Genomic DNA, 26,665 nt, shown 5'->3' with positions numbered 1-26,665 from the left:
AAAACGTTACATACGTAAGTTTCCAATTCCTAGCTATCCATCACCTGGAGAGTTTCATAATAATAGGAGACTTTCAGTTTAGGGAAATAATTATACTACTATATTTGAAGTAAAAAACTTATGTGAGTGTCGGAATATCCGGAAGTTGGGTCTTTCCAACTGTACGTCATAACCGTACAATACTGTGAAAAACTCTTTTTCTATTACACTAGCTATGCCAGTGTGTCGAGGCTGAGGTATTCTATTAGTATGATGGACCGAACCACTCTCGTCAAAACAATACACTGAATCTGAGTTACGTCTGTTCGGTGATTTCGCTAATACAATGCAAAACAGGACTTCCAGTCGGCACCAAAACACTCAAACGAGTGGGTTCTCTATATCTGGTGTCAAAAAGGAATATTTGATCATCCCAGGAGGCGACTGGTACAGTAGCCCTTAAATGTGCGCGGATTTTGATATCCAAATAAAAACTGCGCGGTAACACCAGGTATTCACTGACCAGTTATTCCTGACCGCCAACAGAGCACTATCATTAATCACTGTGGCTAAATCCGCGTGCAAATATCAACAGACAGTGCATTTCTGGCAGTCTGGTTGTCGAATTAACACCAATTGATACCTTGATTAGATTGTGCCTGAACCAGAGGATGGAACAATATTTTGTATGCGATCTGCTCCACTTTTCATTCAATACTCTGCCTTGGTAATGTTTCCAGCCGAGCCCTCGCCTCAGGTAATCGGGTATAAAAAACGGAATGTTTCCTGCAGTTGTGTGTACTTTAAGAGCCCTTTTCAAATACGCGGAATGCCAAAATTATTTGCTTCTATCTTTCAGAATATATCACATACAAATAATACGAGGGCGTAAAGAGCACTTTTGAATTGCCCCCCAAACTTTACTTCACTTTATGTGTTCAATAAAACTGGTATGATTTCCACAAGTGAACGATAAAAACATTTCAAGCCCCGGTTATAAGAATCATTTTGCAGACGGTAAAGGACAATTCGATTACAGGGAGAATGCAAAAGTACGCCTAACAGAAACTCGCCAAAAAGAAACTTTTACAGCAGTGTGGCTCGGGCATCGGAGTTAATGGTCGATTTGACCCCCAAATCCAGTGATGTAGTATATATTCTCATTTGTACCTGACACTTGGACAGCGTACCCACAATTCATGCAACCATTCTTCATACCAAACCACGTTTTTTATACCTGGCTTGGCTTCAGCCAAGAAAGTATAATAATACTACTAACTATCTGGCTGTAAAACCCTTCCGGTGCCACTCCAAAAGGAAGAAGCACGTGGGCTGAGATACTGTCAGGTTGCTCAGACCTAGGAGTGTTCGAGATGCAGATGTTGGGTTCGAACCACGAACATTCCGGTCGGTAAATTCGCGCCATCTCACCCCCCCCCCACACACACACACTTCAATTACAGAACAAATCTCAATTGAAAATAAAATTGAAATTAGAAATATAAAATTAATTTATGATGGCTCTCAAAGTATAGATAATAATAATAATAGTTCAGCTCTAGCACTCTTTCGGTGCCCAGTTGCCATGTTAGCTGAAGGAAACACGAGGGCTGAGATACTGCCATGTTGCTCAGACCTAGAAAGTAGTCGAGGTGCATATATTGGGTTCTAACTTGCGAACCTTCCGGTCGGTAATTTCGAGCCCCAACCACTTACCTATTTCGCATCCAAGACTAAGATGTCTTCTAAAACCGCAAAAAAAACACGAAAACTTGTTTAAGTTAGGCGACAATGAATCAGGTTTGTTTTAAACATGACAATACAATGAAACTAGCTGGACGATTCTCGGAAACCATGTTAGCGGGTCACCAACACTCGATAGTCGATACAGAATCTCACCGTTACATGCTGTATATTTTGTTCTACCGATCCTCTAACAGACGCAGCCTTAGAACATTACTTTTTTGGCTCACATCGAAGATTCCGCCGGCAAATCTGAGTTATTCGAAGATGTTGCATCCTGAAGTGACTAATCTGGTCACCGACCTGTGTTTATTTCTTATCCTCGTGTCTCCGCCTGGTCTATCTCAGCCATGGCGTTTGCATCTTGGTCTGCTAAACTAAGAAAAAAGAATGTCCGATTTTTTCTAAGACGATTTAAAAGTCTAAATGGTCGTTGCTCAAGAAGGTTTCGTTCGATCTTATAGCATAAGAAATAACCTCATGTATGGATATTAGAAATATTCTGTATGCAGCGATTTCCACCAGGAAGAAATGGTGTAATCTAGCTATCGTTCCATCTGTCAGGAGGTCCCATATTGTTACATTGTATTGATGGGAGATTTGGTACCAACTAACAGGAACTTCGTTCTGTTAGTGAAGCCAATCGATGCTGACAAGCTGAGAAGCACTGTTCACCTCTTTCATTCACGTTGCGAATCACCTCAACACTGTGCACCTCACGAAACTCAGAAATTTTCGAGTTCGCAACCTTCTGGCCAGTGGTCGGACACCATTTGTCAAGTCTCCTCGCATTACCATGAAACAATGGGCGGCTGAGAGGAAGGATAAGTTCACTGTATTTGTGAAACTTCGGAGGAGTCACCACATGCGACCACGTGATGCAGCTTCTGTGATTGGACGAGAAGTGCCACTATGTCCTCTCTAAGTGAGGACTAATCACACTGATTTTTAGCTACTCATGGCCAGACGGATATATCTCCAGTTGCACAGTTTAGAAAAATCGTTGTTCCTGTAAACTAAAAGTGACAGATGAAGAATTTTGATATATAATTCGCAAAACGTACTCATGTGCATTCAACACTTGGCTTAAGGTTGCCAGTAAGTCGACTCAACCCTAAGACTACAGACAGAATTATGAGACGGAATTAAACACACTCGTTCCCCCTTTAACATTCACCCGCAGTGCATGTGACCAGAAGACGGATCATCATTCCTGTCTTCATTTGACAGCCTCAGTCGGTTGGAGAATGAATGTCTCTGTTCTGTTTAAGCCCACAAAACGTGTCAATCGAATCCAAACTTACAACTGTGGTGATGATACTACTCACAGCATGTGAGTTTCATTTTGATTGTGCATGTTCATTCATGCAACCTAGATTAAAACTTCGGTACCAGTTAGAGTCAAATCCCCTCCGACTATTGAATTTCGAGCACCACTGCTAAATCCATAAAAATTCAGAACCTGTTGTCCCCTATCCACCTCCCGTTACGATACGAAGTTCATACGGGACGGAGCAAATAACTTTCAGCCAGAGCACTAATTTTAAAGTTCTGCCAATCCAAGTAGTGTGAAATTGTTTCATGAATGTTTCTTCAAAATAAGAAGTATCCACAGAATGGTTTATATTTCTTTCGCAAGTGAGTTCTCATTTTCCCTTCGGCTGTCTTGTCATATTTCTAGGAAACTTACGCAAAGGAGAGCCACGCGACTTCTGCCTCGATCACATGCTATGCCTGAGAATGTCAAGACCACCTAGAGGGCATTTATGTGCAGAGTACAATCTACTTCGGGAACCAGCATCCTATTGCCATGGCACAGGTTTTTCCACTGTTGTCAACCCTTCCTCCCCAATCTTCGTACAACACCATTTGAGAGGTCAGTCGAACGCTCTTCTACCGCTCAGTCCTCTAACAGTACGAAATTTCTTCCCAATGAGTCCGCGTCCTACCCCAAAATATCAACATGAAACTGTTTATGACGAGGTACACAATTCGGTTTACACAACGCTGAACTCACCTGCAAGAGTGGAACAGCCTAAACAGGTTAGTTCACTGTACTTTCTATCCATCAATCGACCGTGAAATCCTCCTGGAGCTGATAGACAACAGGCTTTTTGGTTATATCTAATACGAGCACATCTGTCTAGCCTTTTTCGTAACTGGTCGGGGTCACAAATCTATACAGAACAAAAACATCCTCACCCATATCGAACTGATAACACTGAACCAGAACACAATGAAACACGTATTATGCAGTTGCTGACTCGTTACCATGGCGTGATAAACTTTCCGTTCGTTTTCTTGAGACCATCTGATGGCACTGCACTGCGTCGTGAATAAGTTTAGCTTGTCGTAAAAACATTTTTGGCAGACAGAGATGACTTAGATTGGATCCATGTACTGCTTTTTTAATACATATACAGCTTGCTCACAATAGAACACAATGAAACACGTATTATGCAGTTGCTGACTCGTTACCATGGCGTGATAAACTTTCCGTTCGTTTTCTTGAGACCATCTGATGGCACTGCACTGCGTCGTGAATAAGTTTAGCTTGTCGTAAAAACATTTTTGGCAGACAGAGATGACTTAGATTGGATCCATGTACTGCTTTTTTAATACATATACAGCTTGTCTCACAATAGACGCAAAAAATAATACCCATGTTGAAACTTTAACACCGATTCAAAAATTTATCATTTTTATGTAAACGCATATACATTAAGGAGGCTTATTGTAAATAAACTTTCACCACAAAAGATGCTGGAAAAAACCGCCCCTTTCTTCTATAACAGGTTGGAGACGGTATAAGTTGTGAGACAGCATGTTTAACTTCTTCAAGCGTCACTCGTGCACACTCCTCTTCAATCCTTGCTCTTAACTCCACTAAATTCTTCGGTTTATTTTCATGATATACGCGAGCCTTGATCATTCCCCAAAACCAATAATCCAGAGGTGTGAGATCGGGTGACCTTGCGGGCCAAAAGTTTGGAAATCCACGAGCAATGACTCTCTCATCAGAACATTACTCTTGGAGGTAAGTTCTCACTTGGTTTGAGTAGTGGGGTGGAGCGCCATGTTATTGAAAGACGGTCGATGACTTCTTGTGCTGCTTGAGTTGCGGGATAACATGCTTCTGCAGCATATGGAGGTTACTGTTGCCGGAAACCGTAGCACCAAAGAAAAAAGGATGCAGGAGACACTTTGAGGAAAATCCCATCCACACACAGAGATGAGGATAATGGGATTTATAGGTGAGGTACTCGTGAGGAGCTTCACTGGACCATATCATACAGTTGTGCTTGTTGAATATGCCATCCACAGAAGAATGTGCTTCGTCGCTCCATAAAGTGTTGGGAACGATTTCTTCATTGTCCAACAGCCAGTTAGCGAAAATGACACGTTGCTTCTTCTTTTCTCCCGTGATGTTATGTTATAAAGTGAAATGGTACGGGTAGGGATGAAGGTGACGTCGCATAATACGATGCACGCTGGCGCGGGGAATGCCGGTCAGCTGAGACACCTGAGTTATTGACAAAGATACCAAGGTGCTCTAAGACTGGAGTTGCTCGGAGGAATTCTGTACAGTGAGCGCTCTTTAATCACTCAGATACTTTCTCCATTTGCCAGGAAAATCCAATACAGATCCAGTGGACTTAAATTTCGCAATCAAGCGTGTAATGGTCGACACGGTGAAAGGATCTTTGATGAGACCATGTTTGGTTTTGTAACCACGAAATGCAGCGGTGACGCTTTCACCAAGGGAATAATAGAGTTTCACAATTTCAATGCCCGTAATGACAAACATCGTAAAAAAAATTTCAACACTTGCACGCAAAACATCATTTATGTGGCCACAAAAAAGAAAAACCTTGTTATCTTTTCTTTAACTGGCTACGTTGATTTAACTCATCAAATTTTACGTCTATTATGAGACACCCTGTATATAGGGCTCGATCTTCTAGCGGATGGTTGATGATGACCACTCAGTTGCATCCTACTCATGAGACTGATGAAACGTGTGTTACTTTCTTATGTGTAAGCCAATTCGCCCCCAACCCATGGCATTCGTTTGGCCTTGTTGTGAAAGCTGTCCTGCCACGCCATAATCCCAATGAAGTACCCTGTACCGAGTGACTTTATCGTGTAATAGTTCCAACAAATCCCCTCTAGTACTTTAGAAAGACATATATAACCACTGTAATAGGGCACCAAATAGTACAAATCGGAGTCAAACCCCTTTTGTATGAGGAGTTTACAGTTCTCCTCAAGCTTTCACACTTACATTGCTTCGTTTCATTTATTTTCGGCTTTAGGTCACGTCCACTCCAAAATTTGAAACGCTGGACGGGCGGCGCTGGATTCTGGATCCAAGCAGTCAATTCTATTTACCATACGCAGACTCTACAACCCCTCCTGCGACGGCCACAAATGATCGGTTTCCCTCCCAAGATAGACACAGTCAACGTCTCCCTCCACCACCTTTGGGTGAATCGTTGTTGCTGGAAGCTGAGGAACAGCAGAGTAGCTCAGTGTCCAAAGAACAAAACCCAGGAGGATGTATAAGTCCCAGAGGATTCGTTGCTCACCAAACATCAGCAGTCCAGCTAAAATCAAAGCCAGCACCACTGGAAGAAGAGACAAACACTCAATTTGGTCCCCCTTGGATTCCAAAACCAACAATCGAGGTATAACTTAAAGATTGACTGTATTTTTAACCTGAACAGCTCACTTGTTGTAAATAACCAGATTCCTTAAAGTCAAAACTTGTTACTGTGGTATGCGCCCTGGAAATCACACTTTTTCACCCAGACAGATGATATACGTTTGCGAAATTCCAGAGCCTATCCTTCGTAGCTCTTGCTATCTGCGCCAACGACTCTATTCATACCTACTAACTATAGTAGGTATGAACTAGTAGTAACTAGGTAGTAACTATAGTGAGTCTATTCTACTGTAGTTCCCTTGACACGGATACCTGTGAAACCAAGTAGGATTTTCCATATTTTCATTCCCACATAAAGGGTTCGTTCTCCGCTCTATGGCATGACCACCTGATGGCCGCGGATGGTAACGACTCCGCGTATTAGGCCATAGAGGATAAAGACTGTTCTCCTGCTAAAATTCTCCCGTATAACAGTCGTTCCAGATTATGAACTACGTGCTCTAGGTTATCTTTATGCCAATCAGTTATAATCAAAAACAGTCATTCGACGATAATCAGTGATACTCAATCAACTAATTGTTTGATGGTGTTTGTATATCGATGACTCGCTGGTGTATAGTGCACGAGGACAAGCACCTAGATTTCTATTTTTTACATGACTTCTAACAGTATCTTCGTGGAAAATGTGCTAAGAAATGCGACGCATTAACGTCTACAATAGAAAGATGTGTCAGATGATGAATTTCAGAGGTTGGACAAAATGAAATGATAAATCAAGGGATCAAAGTGGGGATCGAGTGAGCCTGAATGTTATTACTCTGCACCATTCTACAGGAGGGGTTTTTTGTCGCAAAAACACCAACTAAACAGTTACAGACAGGAAAGTAATACTCTCATGTGCACCCTGCTTTTTAAAAAAAACTGAATATCCCCCTTCTTCTTGAACAAGTCTTCTTGAAATTTTCTCGATATTCATTGACAGTCAGGCAACTGTAAATGAATGCTGCAAAGCAGTTCCGCAAATTCCGTAATAAATCCCAACTTCTATTAGATCAAAGCGGAATTATGAGAAAATCACATGCTACTTACGTGGCTCGTCAGTAGTATCCGCCGCTACACATGTAATCAGCGACGGTTTTCAGCCGAAATCGATCATTTATCGCCGTGTTACAGTAAGTTTGAAGACTGTTAAACATAATACACTTTTAGATGGTTAGATAAACCTGACTCCATTTAGCTCCTAGATTGTATTCCCGTTCAACACGCTCATGCACTTCTTCATACAGTTCTGCACCCATTTTGAAGATCTCGTGTGCTAAATGCTTTCCAGAACATGCACATTCGTGGATCAAACTTCTCCTCTGAACCTGCATCCCAATGGACTAAGTTGCCTGCATGAAACAGACTGCTCGCTCGAGTTGGAAGTGCAAACTCACACCGAACTTCTTGAAACGAGTGATTCAATTGAGGATAGTTACCTCAGCAAAATGCACTAAAAATGGAAAGTGCTTTATTTGGAGAACAAACTCTTCTATCTACGCACGAGTGGCACCATTTCGCTCCGACATGTACATCAAATGTCACGCTAACCTTTTGTTAGAAAATGTGTTTTTTCACACCAGTTACCCATCCACGTAAAATGTCGAGCTATTGCTATTGATCCCCAAACTAGATTACGTTTATTTATAGCTGCATTCCATTTGCGCGATATGATAGTGAGTCTTTCTGTTGGTTGGTTGGTTTATACTTTCTGATCCCTGTTTTAGTAACTTTCGCTCTCTGTGTATCTCAGTGATCTATATCCTCAAGTTGGAAAATGCGTGCGCTAAATTTCGGTGCTTCACTGCCAAACAAGCAAAGGATTCCGCTTTTGTGAAAATATTTGGCCCGTATGGTGAAAAATCAAAGAGAATATGATTTTGGTTCGTCACACCAACACTCGATTGGACAATCTAGAGGTTGTAGTAGCTCAAAAACAGAATACTTTCACAAGACGAGTGAAACTTCCATCCGATGATTCGTCATTTTAGGAACCAGTCAACAAGCAATCACGTGACATCCGGTGTTTAAAGGATGGGTAGTGCTATGTCTTGTCTAATTGAGAGCCAATCACATTGCTGTTCGCCCACCACTGGTCGAGTGGTTAATTACATGACCGCTGACCTGAAGGTCGTGGATTCGAAACTCCCTGGAGTTTTGTGAAATCCATACGAATGATAATTCTCAGTATGGATGAAATGGTTATACAGTGGTTCTTGGATTTTTATCATAGATTGGCTTCATTTCTGGGACGAAATCTCAGTTGCGAATTCCAAACCTCAAACTGCCAATAAACTGGACTGAGACTGATCGTTCCGTAGCCAAGTCTGACTTCATACCTAGCAAGAAGAGTTACATTCTGGAAGGTGACCAGAACCAAAACTAACTTGTTTTTCACAAGTATCGTGTCACAGGTCCTGCAGTTGAGTCGCGCCAATTTTCCAAGGGCATTCCTGGAAATCCATTCAGTGAAGCTTAGCTGTTCTATGCCAAATAAGTAGCGGCTCATTCGACTGAAATTATTATTAGTCTAGGTCCTAAAAATCCTGAGGTTGATAAATGTCTGGGAATGCTGCAGCCTCAAACACATCACTTTTATGCTGCGGCTGGCTATACAATGTGGCCGGTATTTTGTACACATACCTAATCTAACTTCCTTGAACCTCGGTCTTACAAGTGCATTATCTGGATCACCGTTTTTTGGGCGTCTCTACCAACTGAGATTACACCAGTTACCCATCCACGTGTTTCCCCCCTTTAATTGACCTCGAGAACGATGACGCTTGTCTTGGCAGAGACTTGCGTGAATGGCCTTCCCCTTTTCTGACTTGCTCAGAACAGTTTGAAAACTTCATCTAGCCTTCAGGAATGCAAAATCCCGAGAAAGCGTTTCCAAACTAACATATGAAACACCGCCTGTTAAATTCGTGTACACCAATGTTCTAAAAACTTCAAACTCCGGATCTACGAACAAGGAAAGGCATCGCACAGATCAGTTAAGACTTTTTCAGTTTCATACAATACTATCACCTGTTTGATTTCCACATTTACTGAACTATTGTGTGGTTCATAACAAACATCAGCCATAAAAATCCCCCCTTCACCTTTGTTTTTGGACAGATAGTTCGAGCTCCATCATCCGATGACTCGCGCTCAACAGTAGAAATATCAGACGAAGCCGCGTATTCTTTCCCCGACCTTCGATTTCACCCACCAAACCCATTATCCTATGATCCCCGTCCACCTTCACGCAATGAATCGAGGGGGGAAGCTCCAACAATTGTTGCTCCCGTCGGATGTAATCAAGCACTCACGGGGGACTCACCAACAGAGCCACTCACATCAGTCTCCATTTACGAGCATTTGTGCGAGACACCAAAATTAGCCCAAGTAGCTTCTCCACTATATCTGGAAGACTGGACTATAAGTGAATCCACAGACCTTACATGACCCAATTTTGCTCGGAGACAATGCAAAAACCTGTTATCGTTTGCCTACGTAGGAGTTCTTAGTGTGCAACTCGTGTATATATATATGAATATATGCAATTTCACTTTCAGTTTCTCACCTGTTGCATCGGTTATGGTGATCCTATATCCAGAGGCTGCTACCAGATAGGAGGCAACCACTTATCGGGTGGTGTTGTATAAAAGTCAGAACGTGGATAGTTGTGCGATTTCCAAGACTTTGTATAACCTACATTACTAATTTGGTTTTCATGAGAGACAACTGAATCTCTCGTTTATGCTATTCTACAACTGCTTGTGCTGCAACGGTCGTGGGCTGTCGAAGAGTTTTCAGCAACCATGTGAGTAGATTCCTCTACGTTACTAGTATTAAAAGTAGGACCCACATCAGGATGCACATTGGAAGCGCATCGGAGAGAACACATGGAACCGATACAACTATTCAGACGGGTCATGGGAGAGCGGACCTCAAAACGGCACTCATCAGTTTATCTTAAGGTACTCCTTGCATCTAAAGATATTCCCTTTGCCCTAACTCCCTCACTATTGCCACTGCGTTGATGTCAAAAACATCTGCACTTACCAAACCATTCGTCCACCTCTAGAGAAATCACGTTCGCAGTATTAGCCAGTTTGCTTGGCAGTCGTTCTGTCAGTGAAGTCTGAAAAGCGGAGAATCACTTTACAGCTGTTTCATCCTTTTCGAGAATCAGCGGTCATAGGTATCTTACGAAACTCTAGGAGGGCATTTTGAAGCCATGTCCTCTCGCCTAGCTGTCTGAATGCTTAACTGTTAGCTGACGAGCGACTGATTATCACTGTTATCAAATCACCTCGCTAGGATGAAGCGCCAGTCGCCATTCAACCACAGAATCCACATGTGTTACCTGGCTCCTCTCCTCAGATGGACGTTTAGCGTGTTAGGTGAGCAATTTACAGGGGAATTTATAAAGCAATTTGTAGATTGGGACATGATTCTCCACAAGGTGTACAGCGTTCCTCGGCCTTTCATGGAGTGCCCTCAATTGCAGAATGAAATTTCAGATAAAATCTCCAAGCTTTCCTACGCTATTAGTAATCAATGTGTTGTTCAGTGGACGAATACCTTCACAAGACGAAAAAGTAGCACTTGAAGAGCCAATCAGCATGTGACCACGACATGTGGATCCGGTGACTGAAGGCCGAGTGGTGCTATATCATATCTAAGTGTAAGTTAATCACAGGTACTGTTTGTTCCGTTGCTCGTGTCCGAACAGTTAAATGTCCAGGCGGCTAACAGTAAGTTTTCAAGTTCGGAATTTCTACCAGAGTCTTGTGAGGCGCACACTGCTGATGAGGATAAAACTGTTGCACACTGTTTCTCTTCTTTTCAGCATGGAATGTCTGCACTAAGAGGATGAACTCTCAATGACTATACAGAACTGTATTGACCTGGCAGACACATCACTGTGTTCCTCATTTACAGCCACCGAACCTAAAAAAAAGTTCCTTAAGGTCCTTAAAAAGGCAAACCAACTGTACTCTCTACGTTTTGGCTGTCTGTTACACTTTCTAGTATGCATATCCCAGGGATCGATGACACCAGTGAAGTTATGCTAGTGATGCTTGCTCTTTATCCGACAGTCAATGGAGATCATTTACTCTAAAAGCACTAGCGAATCGCCCTGGAATCATACAAATGATTTAGTATGTGAGCGCATTGGTTGGAACAAATTTCTCAATTCCAAAGGCAAACGCAACTGTCAGTTCCATAGCCTGGGTCATCAATATTATTTGATGGGGAAACGAGAGATCGAGATAGCTCATTGGTTAAGGAGTCACCTTAAGGACCGGAGTGTCCGGGGTTCGAACCTAACCTTGAGCATCTCGACTGCTCCTGTCAAGGCTTGGGCTAATGATTGTTTCCAGCAATCAGTTGAGCCACGTGCAAGACCTCAGAAGCCAAATCATTCAAATCGAGGTTTATCAAAAAATGCGTGTGCTATGAATACAACAATAAGATAATAAAACTGCATAAACCTCAACCGTGGGACTACCCCAACTTCTATACACCAGTTTAGGAACTGGTAATTCGTAACGGAATCCCAAAGTCCACATCAACTCAAGGCAAGGTGGCTGCAAGCTAGCGAAGCCCACATGTTGATTTAAACAACATCGGTTCACGTCTAGGTCAGAAACGAGAACGGTGATTTAGGTGAAAAACTGGAAACAACAAATTGGGGAAACATGCTGTACACAACGAAAAAATAAAAAAAGAATCAACCTGGGTAACTTGGATGTACCCCAGCTTTCGCGCCTCCTCTCGCTGGCACGGCAGATAGGTACCGGAAGGGTGCTATAGATGAATGATTTGTTTCTTATGAGGAGATGAAGTATCAAATGGATTTGAAATCGTGCACTCCCTAACTTACCCTCCTATTCGCCTCGGGAAAGCATGAAAAATGGTGCAAACCAGAGTGTCACCACCGGGTGGCAACAGAAGACGGAACGTGGCACTGAGTTTAGCAATCATAATAAAATTATTTTGCTGAATTCATTCGCATTGGGGCATGGACTGGTTCGGTTAGTTCTGAACTGGTCTAACGAAAGTCGCTTGTTGTTCGAAACCAATCCTACTAGCGCAGTGTCCATAGGCCTGTCTGTGGTCTCAGAATTCACGTGAAACTTGGCATTTATTCGCCATACAGTAATAGGTAAAAAACTGGGAAAATAGCCCCAAAATTAGATGTTTGAATGACAATATCTGGCGTAGGGGAGATGGACATGAAATTTGTCGCTATAACGACACTACTCATGATAAGTCTCACTCTCGTTATGGCTCGTCAGGTAGGCACAATCCTCAGTTTTTCTCAACTTTAGGTTCTACTCGAACACCGAATTGTGAGCAGTTGACAAGCAGCTGGCACTCATTTGCAAACGGAAACTTGAGGCGGTGTTTATACAGCCTGCTCGTCTGAGGAATGCCATAAAAAGAGGGTTTTGGGGCTGACACTAACTTAATTTGTAAACAAGTGTACTTCTCAAATTATGTACAACCGAATGTTCAATAGGAACAAATGTTTGGCGACCATTCGGAAACTGTGCCTACCATGTTGGTGCCAAGAAGGGTAAACCCGTGGTGAGCTACTAAGACTTTCTCAGCAACCTTCCGAGTAGAGTGTTCTGTCAAGAAGGCATGTGAACAGTTTTGTTGTACTCCAATCCTGGATGACCCGGGAGCGTAGGCAAATGGCACACATAACCACCCTGCGTTGACGAAAGCCTTTTCTAACCTAATTATCCATTAGCCGATGTAGAACTCGGTCAGGTACAAAGCCACAGTGTTTCCGACAAAAAGCGAGCTGAAAACTTTGCACTTTCAGACAAAACAATCGATAGATGATAATATTCAAAATGGCTGCACAGAATGCGCAACTCCACTGATAAGACTGTCCAACGATTATTGAATTATTCACATTCACATCACTCGTTTGAACAGTCATCCTCGTGTGCTGGTGCAATTATTCTGGTGAATCCACACCAAAGAGGGGGGAAGCACCGGACTCGAGTTTCGCTCTTATTAGAGCGTTATTCAGTGGCGTTCCCTCTCAAACTACTGGGCATGACTCTGACGGCGTCAAATTTGTTAGTAGCCCTCAAGGAGAATGGCTATCTTGATAGACTTATTGAAATGGAATTCCTGAACCGGTCTTTAATCAAATGACCACCAGTTATTTTTAGGTCCTACGATTCCCTATCGTTAAGGAAGCCCATCGGCGTAGCGCTTCTCCGGCGGAGCTGGTGCGAAACACCGACCATTTCAACAGAGAACACAGTATACGATCTGATATTTGTTGAACAGACATGCTTTCCACGTCGGCGAACACCGTGTATAACATGAAAAATCAAACCAAACCGTCACTGTATGCGGCTCAATGTAAGCTCCCAAGCTGGCTTCGACGGAACGAGTGCGACAGACAGAAACTTGTTGCGTCTGCTAGGTTGGATTAATAGACGGGAACGCAAAAACAAAAGTCGACAAATACAGGAACCGCCGGAACATAAATGTTTGAAAGTGACTTTCTATGTCAATATGTCCGGGATAAACCACCTATCAGCACTCCGATGAAGGCTCTTCGCTTTTACAAAATGGAATTAAGGTTGAAATTGAAATATCGCCAGCTGAAATGGATTTCGTCAGGCCTGCGTTGAAGAGAGAACCTAAGTAAGGACTGACCCAAAATATGTACAGGATAGTCGAACAAAGAAACTATAGGTGTAGTTGTGCAATGGACATTTAGGATAACGAGGGATCGATGATAAATCGATCGGCCTAGAGCGACATTCGCTGCGTAAGCAAAAAGAAAGACAAACTTAACAAGTTAGACGTGCTGGATTCATTCGCGTCCGGGAAAAATAAAGGTCCACTTGAACACGGAGGAAATCATGGACAAGCAGACGAATTCAAGGATGTGGAGGGCATGCAACCGAGGAAAAGTTTACCGATTAACGTTTACCTTTCGTGCCGTTTGAGTGAGCCAGTGTCTTCAATCTTTCAGTGGCGTTCCCTCTCAATCATTGGGCGTCTCGAACAGCATCAGATCTGTTAGCAACCCTCAAACAAAATGTTTATTCTGGTAGATTTATCGACAGGAGATTCCTGAAAAAAGGGCCGACGATAATGACAGTGAAACAGAAATGGTTATTCATCTAATCGAGCTTTAAATGTGGTTTTAGTGAACCTATCAGTTGACATCTTTCGGTGGTCGCCAGTCAAAACTTACGTGCTCCAATATTAGTGGTTCATTGCAGCAGCCAGCTCACGACTATTCATCTTTTCAAGAAAAGGATACTTCGAGCAAGCACAAATGTGCCGGTGCATTCCAGTGTTTGTGTATTGCTGGTTGTACTGGTCGGATACCAAAAGGTCTACCTAAGAGAACCCGTTGAAACTTCCCAGTGCGAACGATTACCGGAAGAAGGAACAGAAAACGGTACCTCAGTAGTCAAACGTCTACTTTACGTAAATCATGTTTACGACCCCAGGTCAGCATCTCGAGTTGACTATCACGTGCCATTTGTGCAGTCACTAGGTCTTTAAATGCAGATGGTAAAAACAGCTGAGGCCGGCTTTACTACCTAGCTCTTTACAAAGAACAGCGAGGTTCTTCTTCAATCCCAAACAACCCTGTTCAACTCTATCAACTCGTCTAGCAGCCAGTTCGACAGCGTTTCGACTACATGATGACCAGTCGATGCGATATACATTCTGCACGTTGGTCATTATCTGAATACAGTCTTGGATCGATTTTCCGATCTTTGTTTTCGTGTACCCTATGTGATGAATCCGTAAACCAGCCCAATGATGTTTCTGCCAGATAGATAACTTTGTTCTTGTTGTGTCTTCCATCACAGTCATCCGCGAATTGTAGCATACGTGCACTGGACACGAGATGCAGTGATTTGGCCAGCAAATGCTCCAAAATGAAGACCCGGAATTGATCGAGCTTGGGGCGAGAACACAACCCCGCGGCACTTATGGACGGAATAGTGACACAGCTGGTATGGTAGCGCATAGGTCCACTTTTGGGCTATTATCTCAGGCAGACGTACTCAGCAAGAAGTCCGGAAGACCAACTTTTATTTTCATTAAGCCGAGTTTTTCGGTGAACTTTCAGAACGGTCCATTTATGAAATTCATGGCGTACATGCCTTGCGGCAAAAACCACGTTAATCATACTTTGACTGCCCGGAACTGTTCTTCTCCATGGTTGCATTGAATGGACAAGTGAACAAGATACAGGTCTGAAAGGAGCGGTGTGAAAAAAACCAAAGCACTTACTGATTATGGATACCGAATGTATGGGTGCAAAACTGTGTTGAATTGCGCCAGCAGTAGCTCAGTAAGCCTGTGAAAAAGAATGAACGCCTCCGGAGCATTCAATATATTTCTCAAAGCTGGAGTTTTTTCATCTCCCGTTCACCTTAGCCCAAAATCAGGTCCTCACAACCGACCAAAAGTTCCCATCTGTGTAGACAGGTCCACATGGATCAGTTAATTCGCATTTGCCCACTTCATCCATCATACTACTGTTTGACCAAAGAAGTCGGATGTGTATTCGAACTGCTGCCAAATGTATGTGATTATTCCCATTGTTCGGTCCCCAGTGGATCGATTTTTGTCCGGAGTCAATTGTGTATTCTATTGAAGGCAACCCTCGGAAAACCAACGCCGTTATTGTTGCCCAACTGTTTTCAAGCAGAATGTAAACGCACGTCATTCACGCACGAGACCACAAATTGCGTTTTCAAGTGATGGATGTTTCGGATTACACAGGGCTCCAAAATAACCCGTCATTTTGTAATTGGATTTGACCAACTGTGCGTGTACACCCACATCCACACAGCCACACACAGGTAACCGTGTGCAATTCCAACGACCTAACTAGCCTCAGTCGACCCCACTAGCCAGTCACCACGCCAGTTTGTTAAACCAGCAACCTGGGCCGTGGGTACACCCGCGCACACACGTTGAAACAACACACTGTCAGAATCCGATAGCCGGCCGCATGGCTCCCCTGCTGTTTTGTGTGTAGTTCCTAGAAGTTACTAGCTGCGCCTTCTTGACCGACATAGGAACAGTCACAAAGCATTGACGTATACCTTACCCAGGTGTTAACATGCAACATCCCGGTTTGACCGTCGCAGGTGTGCCGGCCAAACTGATGCGTATTAACATGGATGACACACTAGGCAGCCAACCTATCAGCGAAGGCGTACGTGCATCCACGCGGAAAACGCTGGGCGACATGCACAAATCCAGACGACGGAATGCATATTAGTTGGGATTTGGCCTGGCAGCTTCGTTCGGTCCCAGTAACCGGGTCTAGTTTTGTGTGCAGCTTCAATCGATAAGATATCCCTAGCAAATTCCCTCAATTGGATACTATTTGAAACTCCGGAGGATTCTATTAACAGCGCCTCCTTGATATTATTTCTGAGCGGGAGGAAATGGCGCGGCAGTCACAGCCTCATCCCAAAATCCGGCTCAGATTACTCCACCTATATTCTTTGGCGTCTACCCTTTTACTGTTGTGTACCACCAATGCGGAAGAGGCTCGATCTTCTTACCGATCCACCATCGATGAAATCCCCGTCTATGAATCAATATCGATGGAATTGCCAGATGTCAATATCTCATACGCATTGACAGATGATCCGACTACTACGTCAGCTATTTCGTTAGCCATTGTATTTGACTCTACAGGATCAATGGGAAATGATTTGAAACAGGTAAAAATCGGAGCCCGACGAATTCTACAGCGACACATGCAACGTGGAGAAGCGAACTACATCAAGGATTTTGTTCTGGTCAAGGTACACGATCCCGGTAAGTGTGGTGGGTCTGGCATATGTAAACTGTTTACAGAAGTTTCTGCCGGGTTTTCTTGCGTCGCGTACGCAGTTCACAAGAGAATGAGAACTAACCAATGAACAAAGGTCTAGTAACATATCCTGTTGTGATTGGTAGACTTTGCGGAAGTTCACTGAGATTAGTGCTAGAAGTCAATAGCTCATGCTCATGGAGAAAAATTTTGGTAGCCCAGTTAGGCTAGATGGTCGTTGGCTTGTTCGCTGAGCTGGGCAATTTGGTTGCAAACGTTTCATCACCAATCGAGGTGACCTTATGAGTGCGTTATTGGGGGGCATAGTTGTGCGTAGCGGTTGGTTAGTGGTTGTGCGTTGAGTAGTGTTACGTGTGTGTTAATATACGTGTTGTTAGCCGGGGATGACCTTTGACCGCGATTAGTTGTTCGGTCGGGCGGTTCCATTGGTTGCACTGTTAGCCCATGTCCTTATTCGCCGATGCCTACGCGACTTTTGAGCTTCACCGTCGTCATCTGGTCGATGTTGGAGTGACTTTTTTCCTTTTGAGTTCTGGCTTGTGACTTTTATCGATTTGACTCCGAGGAGTTCCTTGTTCCTTTGTTTGTGAATCCAATATTCGGTCCTACTCCCCCGCTTACGGGAGACATTGGAGACTGAATTTCCTCACACTGCGAATACTGAATTGCCTCGATGTAAGAAGCCTCGGTATGAGAAAAGCTTCAAAGTGAACAGTTTTGACTGTACAACAGAAGAGAAAAAGTCGAAATAAATATAGCTACTTGGTTCGGTCCTACTCCCCCGCTTACGGGAGACGTTGCGAATATAGCAACACCCTTGGATATTCTGAATTTCCTCACACTACGAATACTGAATTGCCTCGATGTAAGGAGCCTCTGTATGAGGAAGACTTCAAAGTGAACAGTTTTGACTGCACAAAAGAAGAGAAAAATGACGAAATAAATATAGCTACTTGAACTTTATTGCAGTGTGGGTTCTCAGGGTCAGATAAATTGTTCAGCCATAAAAAATTAAACAACAGATAGAATCAAAACAACCACCGTTCGAATGGGTGACCAACTTTATTGCAGTGTGGGTTCTCAGGGTCAGGTAAATTGGTCAGCCATAAAAAATTAAACAACAGATGGAATCAAAACAACCACCGTTCGAATGAGTGACCAGTTTCATCGGTGACCTTGACCTCACACAAAACGGAATGAGGCGTCGTCAAGATCATCCGAGAAGACAAGACAACAATTTGCTCACTGTTAGATATGACAATTACATCAAAAGGTTATGAATCAAAAGATCAACAACTTTTGACCGAAAAGCCATCGGAATGAGGCGTCGTCAAGATCATCCGAGAGGACAAGACAACAATTGGTTCACTGCTAAATATGACAACCAATTCAAAAGGTTATGAATCAAATGATCAACTTCTTATCTAAAAGCCACTGAACTCCATAAAGATGGATGTTCAGTTTACTACATGTTCATCACAAATTGAAAACGTACTTGGGTTCTCCTTGTACTTGGGCTCTCCTGGAAGAGAGCAAATATGCTCCTTACAATTCTTGTCATATCGACGGCCCTGCAGCAAGAAGGCAGCACTTTGGTGTCCGCTTTTAATCCGTCAACCCGAGGAAATCACTTTTGAGTTTTGGAGGAAGACATCCTTATAAAATGACATCTCCAAGACTGGGAGATCAGTCTCTCTGATTGGATATTGCATTTGGATGTGAGAAGAGATTGTTAAAAGGGCGCTTGGCAAAGTTTCTCGGACCAAGCTGAAGGATAGTATACATTAAGTGCATCAAAACAGGCACCTGACTGATGCAATCTGGGAGCCAGTGATCACGGTTCAGTCCGAGCTTCACTTCAGTCCCAGCTTCCAATCCGGCTCCTGTAGTTTGGTTTACACGATTTGTCTTATCAGACTACACGAACAGTATGACAGGCAATGTTTAAAAAAGGCTAAGTCAAACACAGTCTATTAAAGTATGCTGACAAAAACGAGTAAATTGCAACTGAACATGCAGAAATGGAACAGCACTCGGGAAATTCAACATAACGATTAGGTGTCCTTATACGGTAACAAGAAAGCGTCTGTTCGTTGGAGTAGAGGGATAGACAGATCGATGAGGTTCTGGGGAGCTTGAGGATGATGATATAATGAGTTGGATGGTGAACACATCCACGAGGCTGGTTTGCGAGTGTGAGACGGTGTTTGATACAGACGAATCGAGGGACCAAAGCCAGCAGACTCAGTTGATAATCTCATAACGACATCACACCGAGGCTGCAATGGTCCGCGGAAACTGTAAGATGGACAAAGTCATAAGGGTATGAAAGAAGGCCTTCGGATGTCATCCGGTCTGAAGGGGGAAACAAGCCACTTTATCTATCATCCTAAAAGCACCTCCCCAGGAGACTATTTTCGCAGGTTATCAGCCACAATTTCCCCTAGTGGAGTTGCACAATCTACGGAAGCCAACTGGTAACTGCTAAACAGTGCCATTGGTTGTGGTGTCTTGTACATTCCCAATGAGGTCATCCTTCTCCAAACGTATGATGCAGCTCACAAAGAGATTGGAAGAAGAGTGGACACCGAGCCCAGTGATATTGGTTGTGGGGACACCTATTAGTGCACCCAGGTTTCTAAGGGGTCTTTGGTGGCCGTTTAGGTAGAGGTATTGCAGAGTGGTATCGTACTTGGTCAACGGGTGAAAGGGTCAGTGCTCATGAGTATATGGGAAGAACCATTGAACTGAAGAAGGCGGACAACCGAACCAACAATAGCCTGTCTAAATCGAGAATCAGCAAATGCTAAAAGCTCAAAATTAATGATAGTTTGTCCCTGAACGAATGCTGATCGGGTTCTGTGCACGAATGAATTGCCGTGCGCATCTTCGGTCAAATTTAGCCCAGCACTGATTAGTTTCGTTCTTGTTCATACAGCAAGATAAGAATGGAAACAAGAGTGGCCGGAAAGATATCCACAAATTAAGAGAAGTGTGGACATGTGTATGCAGGAGTCACCTGCCTTCTACTCGACAGTGGGTCGCAAAGAGCTCACCACCATCCGTAACAATCAGATTTAAGGGCTAGTTGCCACTGTTCACCGCGGTATGTTTGCTGGAGAACAGCGCCAACGACAGCTCGAGAGATATCGGTCCATTTTCTAAACTGAACAACCGGTTCAGGACCGAAGTGTGCCACTATTGTAGTTACGTCGAGGAGGGTTGAAGGCAGTGACAGACGCTTGCAACAGGCCAGTCAGGTGAATTCACACATGACGGCTAAAGCACGTGGGAGAAGCGAGTTAGCTACACTAGACCTTTAAGCTGTTTGCTATTTAAATGGCTGCACTTCAGCCTTATTGTGTGTAGTAACCTGGAGCCAGGATTCACGTTGGGTACAACGGCCAAGTTACGCTTTTATATGGACATACGAAGTAAATAAAACGTAGCGCCATCTGTCCAATTAAAAGTATGGAAGCATAAAATAGAAGTAGTCGTGCAGCCCCTGGTTTTTGTATTCAGTTGCTTTTGTATGTCTTTAATGTTCATGCAACCACTGTGTCCAACACGTCATTAACTCTGAATTATTTGGATTCTACAAATCACTCTAATATGGTGAACCAATCGTTCAAGGGATCCTGGAACAGGTGTTTGGAGTTAACGCTTCCGACTTGTGTAGCGTGAAGATGTCCAAAAGTCATTTTGTTTTCTTTGGAAAAAACCTTGTCATAAGGAGGGATCCGAACATAGCGGATGAGTGCTCAGGACAGCTCTGAGTACACTTGCATCTGGGGGAAGCTACGGGACAGAGATTAAGCTTTAGGGACAGCACTCATGAAAAAACTATCTACGGAAGGTTTACAACCGTAGCTACCAATGCGTCTAGGAATAACTGGTGTATCCAGGGTTGTTTACTCCATCAATCGGTAAGTTCTGAACGTAAACGATAGTGCTTTTTTAAGTTATCGCGAACCTCATTGATCGACCACAATAAAGCGCAAAAATTCCCACGAACAGACTGTTGTTAATTTATGTTTCAATGTTAAATCTCCAATCTTGCAGGTTAGCTTCATTTCTGCATCCTTCATTCACAAACTGAACTAGTAGAGGTGTACGAATATAGAGTGTATGGCGTCTCCCTATCCATGTTCACCAAGAAGTCTACTTTCGCTACTGAAAAGAATGTCAGTGGGTCAGGTAGCATAAGTGGTTGTTGGTTTGTTCGCTGAGTTGGGAAATCTGATCACAAAAGTTACGTCATCAAGCGAGGTAAGATCATCAGTGCCTTGTTGTGGTGCGAAGTAAATCAGCTTTGGGTAGGTGGTTGTGCTATGCAATCGAAATGGCCTAGCTCAGCGAACAAACCGACAGCCAATATAAGGCTACCTTTATTTGAAATTCCACTTCAAGCCGGCTTCTTATCAGTTATCCGGCTTGTGTGAAAGTGAACAAAGCCAAACAAAATGGAAATTGAGTTTGTTGGAATGGCTCTGTCATCTGGATTACGTAATGTTCTTAATAACGCTTTCTTATCAACGCCACAGCTCATCTCAGAGTGAATTTCATTGGTGATCTATAATGGGTCGATACAACTTAGTTAAACTGGAACGGGCAGTAATGTGACATTAATTCGGTGATTGTTGCTGAATCCGTTTTGGCTAGTTCGCTGGCTGAGCACTCATATTGTTACTTACGACTCAGACAAAGTGGTCACTATGTGGGTAACCAAAGCTAGCATTGTTTATATCGTCCGCTCTAGGCTCGAACGTGTTCTTGTGTTCGGGGTGATTCATGCAAAAGAGGCTCTATAATGATAAGGTCAGCAGAAACGAAACTCGCTCCTTCCTAGAGATATTCCCCCTGTAAGCGTCCTCTCTAAACTAACAAGTGAATTCGGTTTACTTGGTTTTCTGATCGCGTGCTGGCTTTCTTCAGAGAAAGATCGCAAAATATCCCAAACAAAGTGGACCTCACAAAGCCCGACTCACGATTCCGTTAGCACAATACCCGAGATACCATACTATATTTTCACGACATAACACACTACTTACAAGTTTGATGAAAGCACTTCAACCTTGTATTCCACTTCAATACTTGATTGAGCGCCGCCAGTAGCATATGCTTATTCGAAACTTACTTTGGTGTTAATGGATGACTCAACCATATCGGTCGTTCATGCTTATGAGAGATCCAAAAGGAACGAACTTCACAAGATATTTTCTCAAATGAAACTACTCACAGTGTTGCTGGAAACTCGATCCACGATCGGTTTCATCCTTCCACTTCAGTTTCATCAGGTTGACTCAATCCCTCAGTTTCCATCCTGTAAAATTATGTTCTACTTGAAGTCAAATCGCAGACTCAGCCCATTTGCATACTACAAGAATCTACACCTAAGAATCTGGATTCCCAGTCATCGATTACTTAACAGGTGGCCGTTGTCTTTTTGCACGCATTATATGTTTGGCCTCATTTTGAGAGAACAGTGTGTTCTACTAATGCCCACATAGCAGATAAAAATAGTAATAATAATAGTTCAGCTGTAACACCCTTCCGGTGCCTAGATGCCATGCTAGCCGAAGGAAGCACGAGGGATGGGATACTGCCAGGTCGCCCAAGCCTAGGCAGGGGGAGTCGAGAGGCAGAGGTCGGGTTCGAACCACGGACCTTCCGGTCAGTAACCACTTGAGCCACCTCGCCCTATAGCAGATAAGCTGGTAAATGAAATGGACAACACATATGATTCGCTTGTGGCATGAGCATCAGTGTGCTGGCCGTCACAACATGGACAGCGAAGTTTAAGGCTACTTGAACGTCTGCCCGATGTGACTAAACATCTGATCATCCTCACAGGTAAGCGTAAGTAAAGGTGGCAGTACAAAAAACGGGTCCGTCTTACATTTAGTGAGTGTATATGGCCAAATGTGTGCCGTCTAGATGAGCGCAACTCTTCGTGGATGATATATTTCTGGTCCTATGGAATAGCGTTCTTCCTTGGTCATGCGAGTAAATCACAGTACGAAAGCCGGAGGAAGGAGAAAGTGACTGCTGATCTCTACGGTTTCTATGTAAACAAGTAATGATATTCACCAAATTCCCAGACCGTTTCCACTTTCTGAAAAAAATTCGCCAAATTTTTCCCAAATTTTCGAATTCACCTTGGCGTTATCACTCCCTATTCTCACTAAATAAATGACAGTATCTCCCTTTAAGGTGATCTTATATTTTTGTTCCACAAATTTTATACTAGTCAACCCGTTGCATGGATTGGGTCTAGCTGAAGTAGAAACAAACCTTTTCGTTTTTTGGCAGTGGGTTTTGTGCTCACCTAAAATTACTTTACCTTGGTTTGTACGCATTAACTCTGACATGTGAATACAGCTCAATGGCTTTCAGCACACTGAGTCACTTTATTGTCCGGTACCATTTTAAACACATCACTGTACTGCGTGTCTGTGTAGCCATAAAAAACTTGGGCGTAAACTGTGTGCCGATTGACCGTTTATACGACCAGCTCCATGCTTTGATCTACTTGCTCATATGGTCTTCCCAAACTAGCATATCCCCTTCAAAGCTGCTCATTTTGGGGGCCTTTTTCCCTCTCTCCACGTTTCAAAGCCATCCGCTGCCTGGAAATCCTATCTCCTGAATCAGTCTCACAGATTCGATGAACACCCGCGAACCTTTAAGTTTCGATGTACTGAACCTTTGCGCTATCACATTCTCGTTAGTTCGCATCAATTTACTGCTTCACATGTATGTTGTTCCTGCAGCCTTTGACTGCATTTTAAGTCTTTTTTGGACAATATAGGCTGAAATTCCCGTAGCTTCAGTTTTATTTCCATTTTACCCGTATATTTTGGTACATGTGGTTGCTCAAGTTATTCTGCCATCCCTAATCTTCCCAGTTCTTGGTTTCTGCCTTCATGCGGTACTCAGTTGTGCTTCCTGGAATACCAGAAAATTGCTGGATCCAACTGAGTATTCACATGACCTTCATGGAGAAGGACTTTTTAAAATTGAATCTCAGAACAGGCAGGTTTATTCCCGTAAAATCAGTTCCAATGCGGAGATTCTGGAATAAGTAGCACTCATCCACTCCGATCACAGCGCTGGCTACCGTCAAATTTATTGCTCAGATCAGACCTGTGCGCATTCGTTGCAAAATGGAGTTTGTGCTGCGAATTTTTTGCTCGACCGAGCTACCTAACTAATCGTGAATTCGAACGAGCATCACTCTCACTTGAACAGTCTTCCTCCTGTTCTGGTGCAGTTATTCTGATGAGTTTCATACCAGAGAGACGAAACACTAAAAAGTCGACTTGCCTGGACCTAACTCCTGTTCCAACGAGATTGATGTGAATGCAATTTCTACAAACCGTGCGAATGGAAAGTGTCCATTTGTTTTCAAGCATCCATGCCATTTATAAATCTTGACAGATAAGTCAATCGATCGAAACACAGTTGCTCAGTCGCAGCTAGAGGCTTTGGGACAAACGATCGCATTGAACGTGGCGCGAACACACTCGTCTGTTCAGTTGTGTTTGTTCAGGTACGTTCCACCCACCCTGATAGGATTGAGAAAGCACGCTCGTCTCAGGTGCCCACGGTCATCGATATGCACTGCTGTTGAGCCCTAATCTTAGCTAGACTCTAATACAGAGCTTCCCTGTTTGGCATTCCGTATTGTGTGTCAGCACGGACCAGTTTTTATCAGCGTCTTTAACCGAGTAATTCGGGTCCCCTCTCTGGTGTGGTTGCTATTAGTTTGTTAGTGGTAGAACCGCAACCTAATGTGTGAAGGGCCACAGTACGGTCTCGAAATTATAATTCCGTGTGTACTTTTGCCCTGATCGAGGGTGAACAACACAGACGGCAGTTGAACCTTTCGAAAATCGTTTACATTACAGTTGATCACATTGTTACTTTGACTCCGGACCATTTGAGACTCAGTGTGTCATATGAAGGAATAAACAAATTATTATTCACATAAGATGTGGACAGCGCTTCGAAGCGAATGTTGGCGTGTTACCAGTCAGTTTGTGTGAAGACAACCGAACGAAATTTTCTTCAGGTGTCTGTTTGGTCCTGATGAAGAGAAGAAGGCCTTCGCTGCGGAGTTATTTATCAGAAAACGTCAAGTGAACAATTATAGACTATTGGGCAGGGAAGTAAAACTCCCATATGTATCTTGTTTACGGAAACTGAATGTCCATCTTCTCCTTGAACTTGCCTTCCTGAACTTCCCTGGATATTCTTGACTGTTGCTCAAATGCAGTCAAATGCGACTCCACCCATTCTGCAATAGATCTCACTTTTCAAGAGACGCAAACCGGATTTACGAGAAAACATACTGCTCGCATGCCACCGTCGGTAGTATCCACCGTTACACTGGGTAGTAGTTCTTATGCGAAGGGTTTCATTCACATGTTGCGTAAGACAAAATGAGACCTCCGTAATACGCGTGGCCAGACTGACAGTCCAATGATCTTTGGCCTGATCGTTTGATGCAAAGTACGCCTAACGTACCGGATACTTTCCACCGGTTTCTTTTCAGACACTTTCAAAGTTTACCAGCACATTCGGCAATCGAGACCCAGGCTACTTTGTTTGAATGTGTATTTCTGGACCGCAGCGGTGCCAAACCATGCATTTCCATACTGACAGCCTACCTAGCCTTTGAGACAACCGACTGTTTGGTTATAGATTAACGCTCCATCTCCGCTATTTGATCAGTCAAAGCGTGAATATCATTCATATACGTCAAAACCATGGCTACCCCTGTTTTTCCCTTCCTATGGAAACTCAACCTGACAAGCACTAATCAAGCTGCTTGACCAAAGATATCATTAGCATTTACAAACGAGCGAAAATAACTTTTACCAGAAAACTCCCATGCTGGTACTTAAATTAGCCATTAGGCGGCAGCTGGCTTCCTTTGACGTTTCAGTTCGCTCTACGTTCCTGTTTTCAATTGACCTAGCTGTTTGTAAGACACACCTGAACGAATTATTTCAGACATCTGGATAGTTGGTGGAGATCTACCATTTTCAATTGGTGGGACGATAGTTAGCCTAAACATCTGTGAAACAGGTTTGTTCCTAGTTCTTCTAGGAACTGCCTTTATTGATTTTACAGATCCAGATAAACGTCAAGTCGTAATCATGGCATACAATATACGAGCTTTTTTTGGTGGTCGACTGGGTTGTTGTGGCTCATTTGTTGGGTGATTAAGCTGATCAGATTCTATTTGCGATGCACTACTCATAAGGTTGCTGAAAATTCGTCGACAGCCCACGACCGGTTTCGCCTTTCTTGGGGCTCATCACGTCAGCGCAGTCGCCGGGTTTCCGTCAACCTTATGTTCTACTTGAAACCGAATTGCA

The 26,665-nt window shown here is 43.4% G+C and overlaps 3 protein-coding genes across 3 annotated transcripts in view; 2 read left to right on the top strand and 1 right to left on the bottom strand.

The window, feature by feature from the left end:
* The window catches only part of T265_00918 (hypothetical protein), a gene marked incomplete at both ends in the record, with an annotated part of 32,949 nt that extends 23,028 nt beyond the window's left edge, over window positions 1-9,921 (top strand). Inside the window, 3 exons of the mRNA XM_009164813.1 lie at window positions 3,404-3,765; window positions 6,039-6,410; window positions 9,548-9,921. Of these exons, the coding sequence (XP_009163077.1) occupies window positions 3,404-3,765; window positions 6,039-6,410; window positions 9,548-9,877 (1,064 nt within the window). The remainder of the gene's footprint in view (window positions 1-3,403; window positions 3,766-6,038; window positions 6,411-9,547) is intronic.
* Window positions 9,922-15,110: 5,189 nt separating this feature from the next.
* Window positions 15,111-15,449, bottom strand: T265_00917 (hypothetical protein; the record flags this gene model as incomplete). The annotated part of the gene is made up of 1 exon (XM_009164812.1): window positions 15,111-15,449. One exon carries the CDS (start codon window positions 15,447-15,449, stop codon window positions 15,111-15,113), a length of 339 nt encoding a protein of 112 aa, XP_009163076.1.
* Window positions 15,450-16,752: 1,303 nt separating this feature from the next.
* The window catches only part of T265_00915 (hypothetical protein), a gene marked incomplete at both ends in the record, with an annotated part of 141,560 nt that continues 131,647 nt past the window's right edge, over window positions 16,753-26,665 (top strand). The window contains one exon of the mRNA XM_009164810.1: window positions 16,753-17,263. Within this exon, the coding sequence (XP_009163074.1) occupies window positions 16,885-17,263 (379 nt within the window). The remainder of the gene's footprint in view (window positions 17,264-26,665) is intronic.

Source organism: Opisthorchis viverrini (genome assembly GCF_000715545.1).
Source record: "Opisthorchis viverrini unplaced genomic scaffold opera_v5_9, whole genome shotgun sequence".
NCBI classification, from domain to species: Eukaryota; Metazoa; Platyhelminthes; class Trematoda; order Opisthorchiida; family Opisthorchiidae; genus Opisthorchis; species Opisthorchis viverrini.
This window is presented reverse-complemented; position numbering and strand designations above follow the sequence as displayed.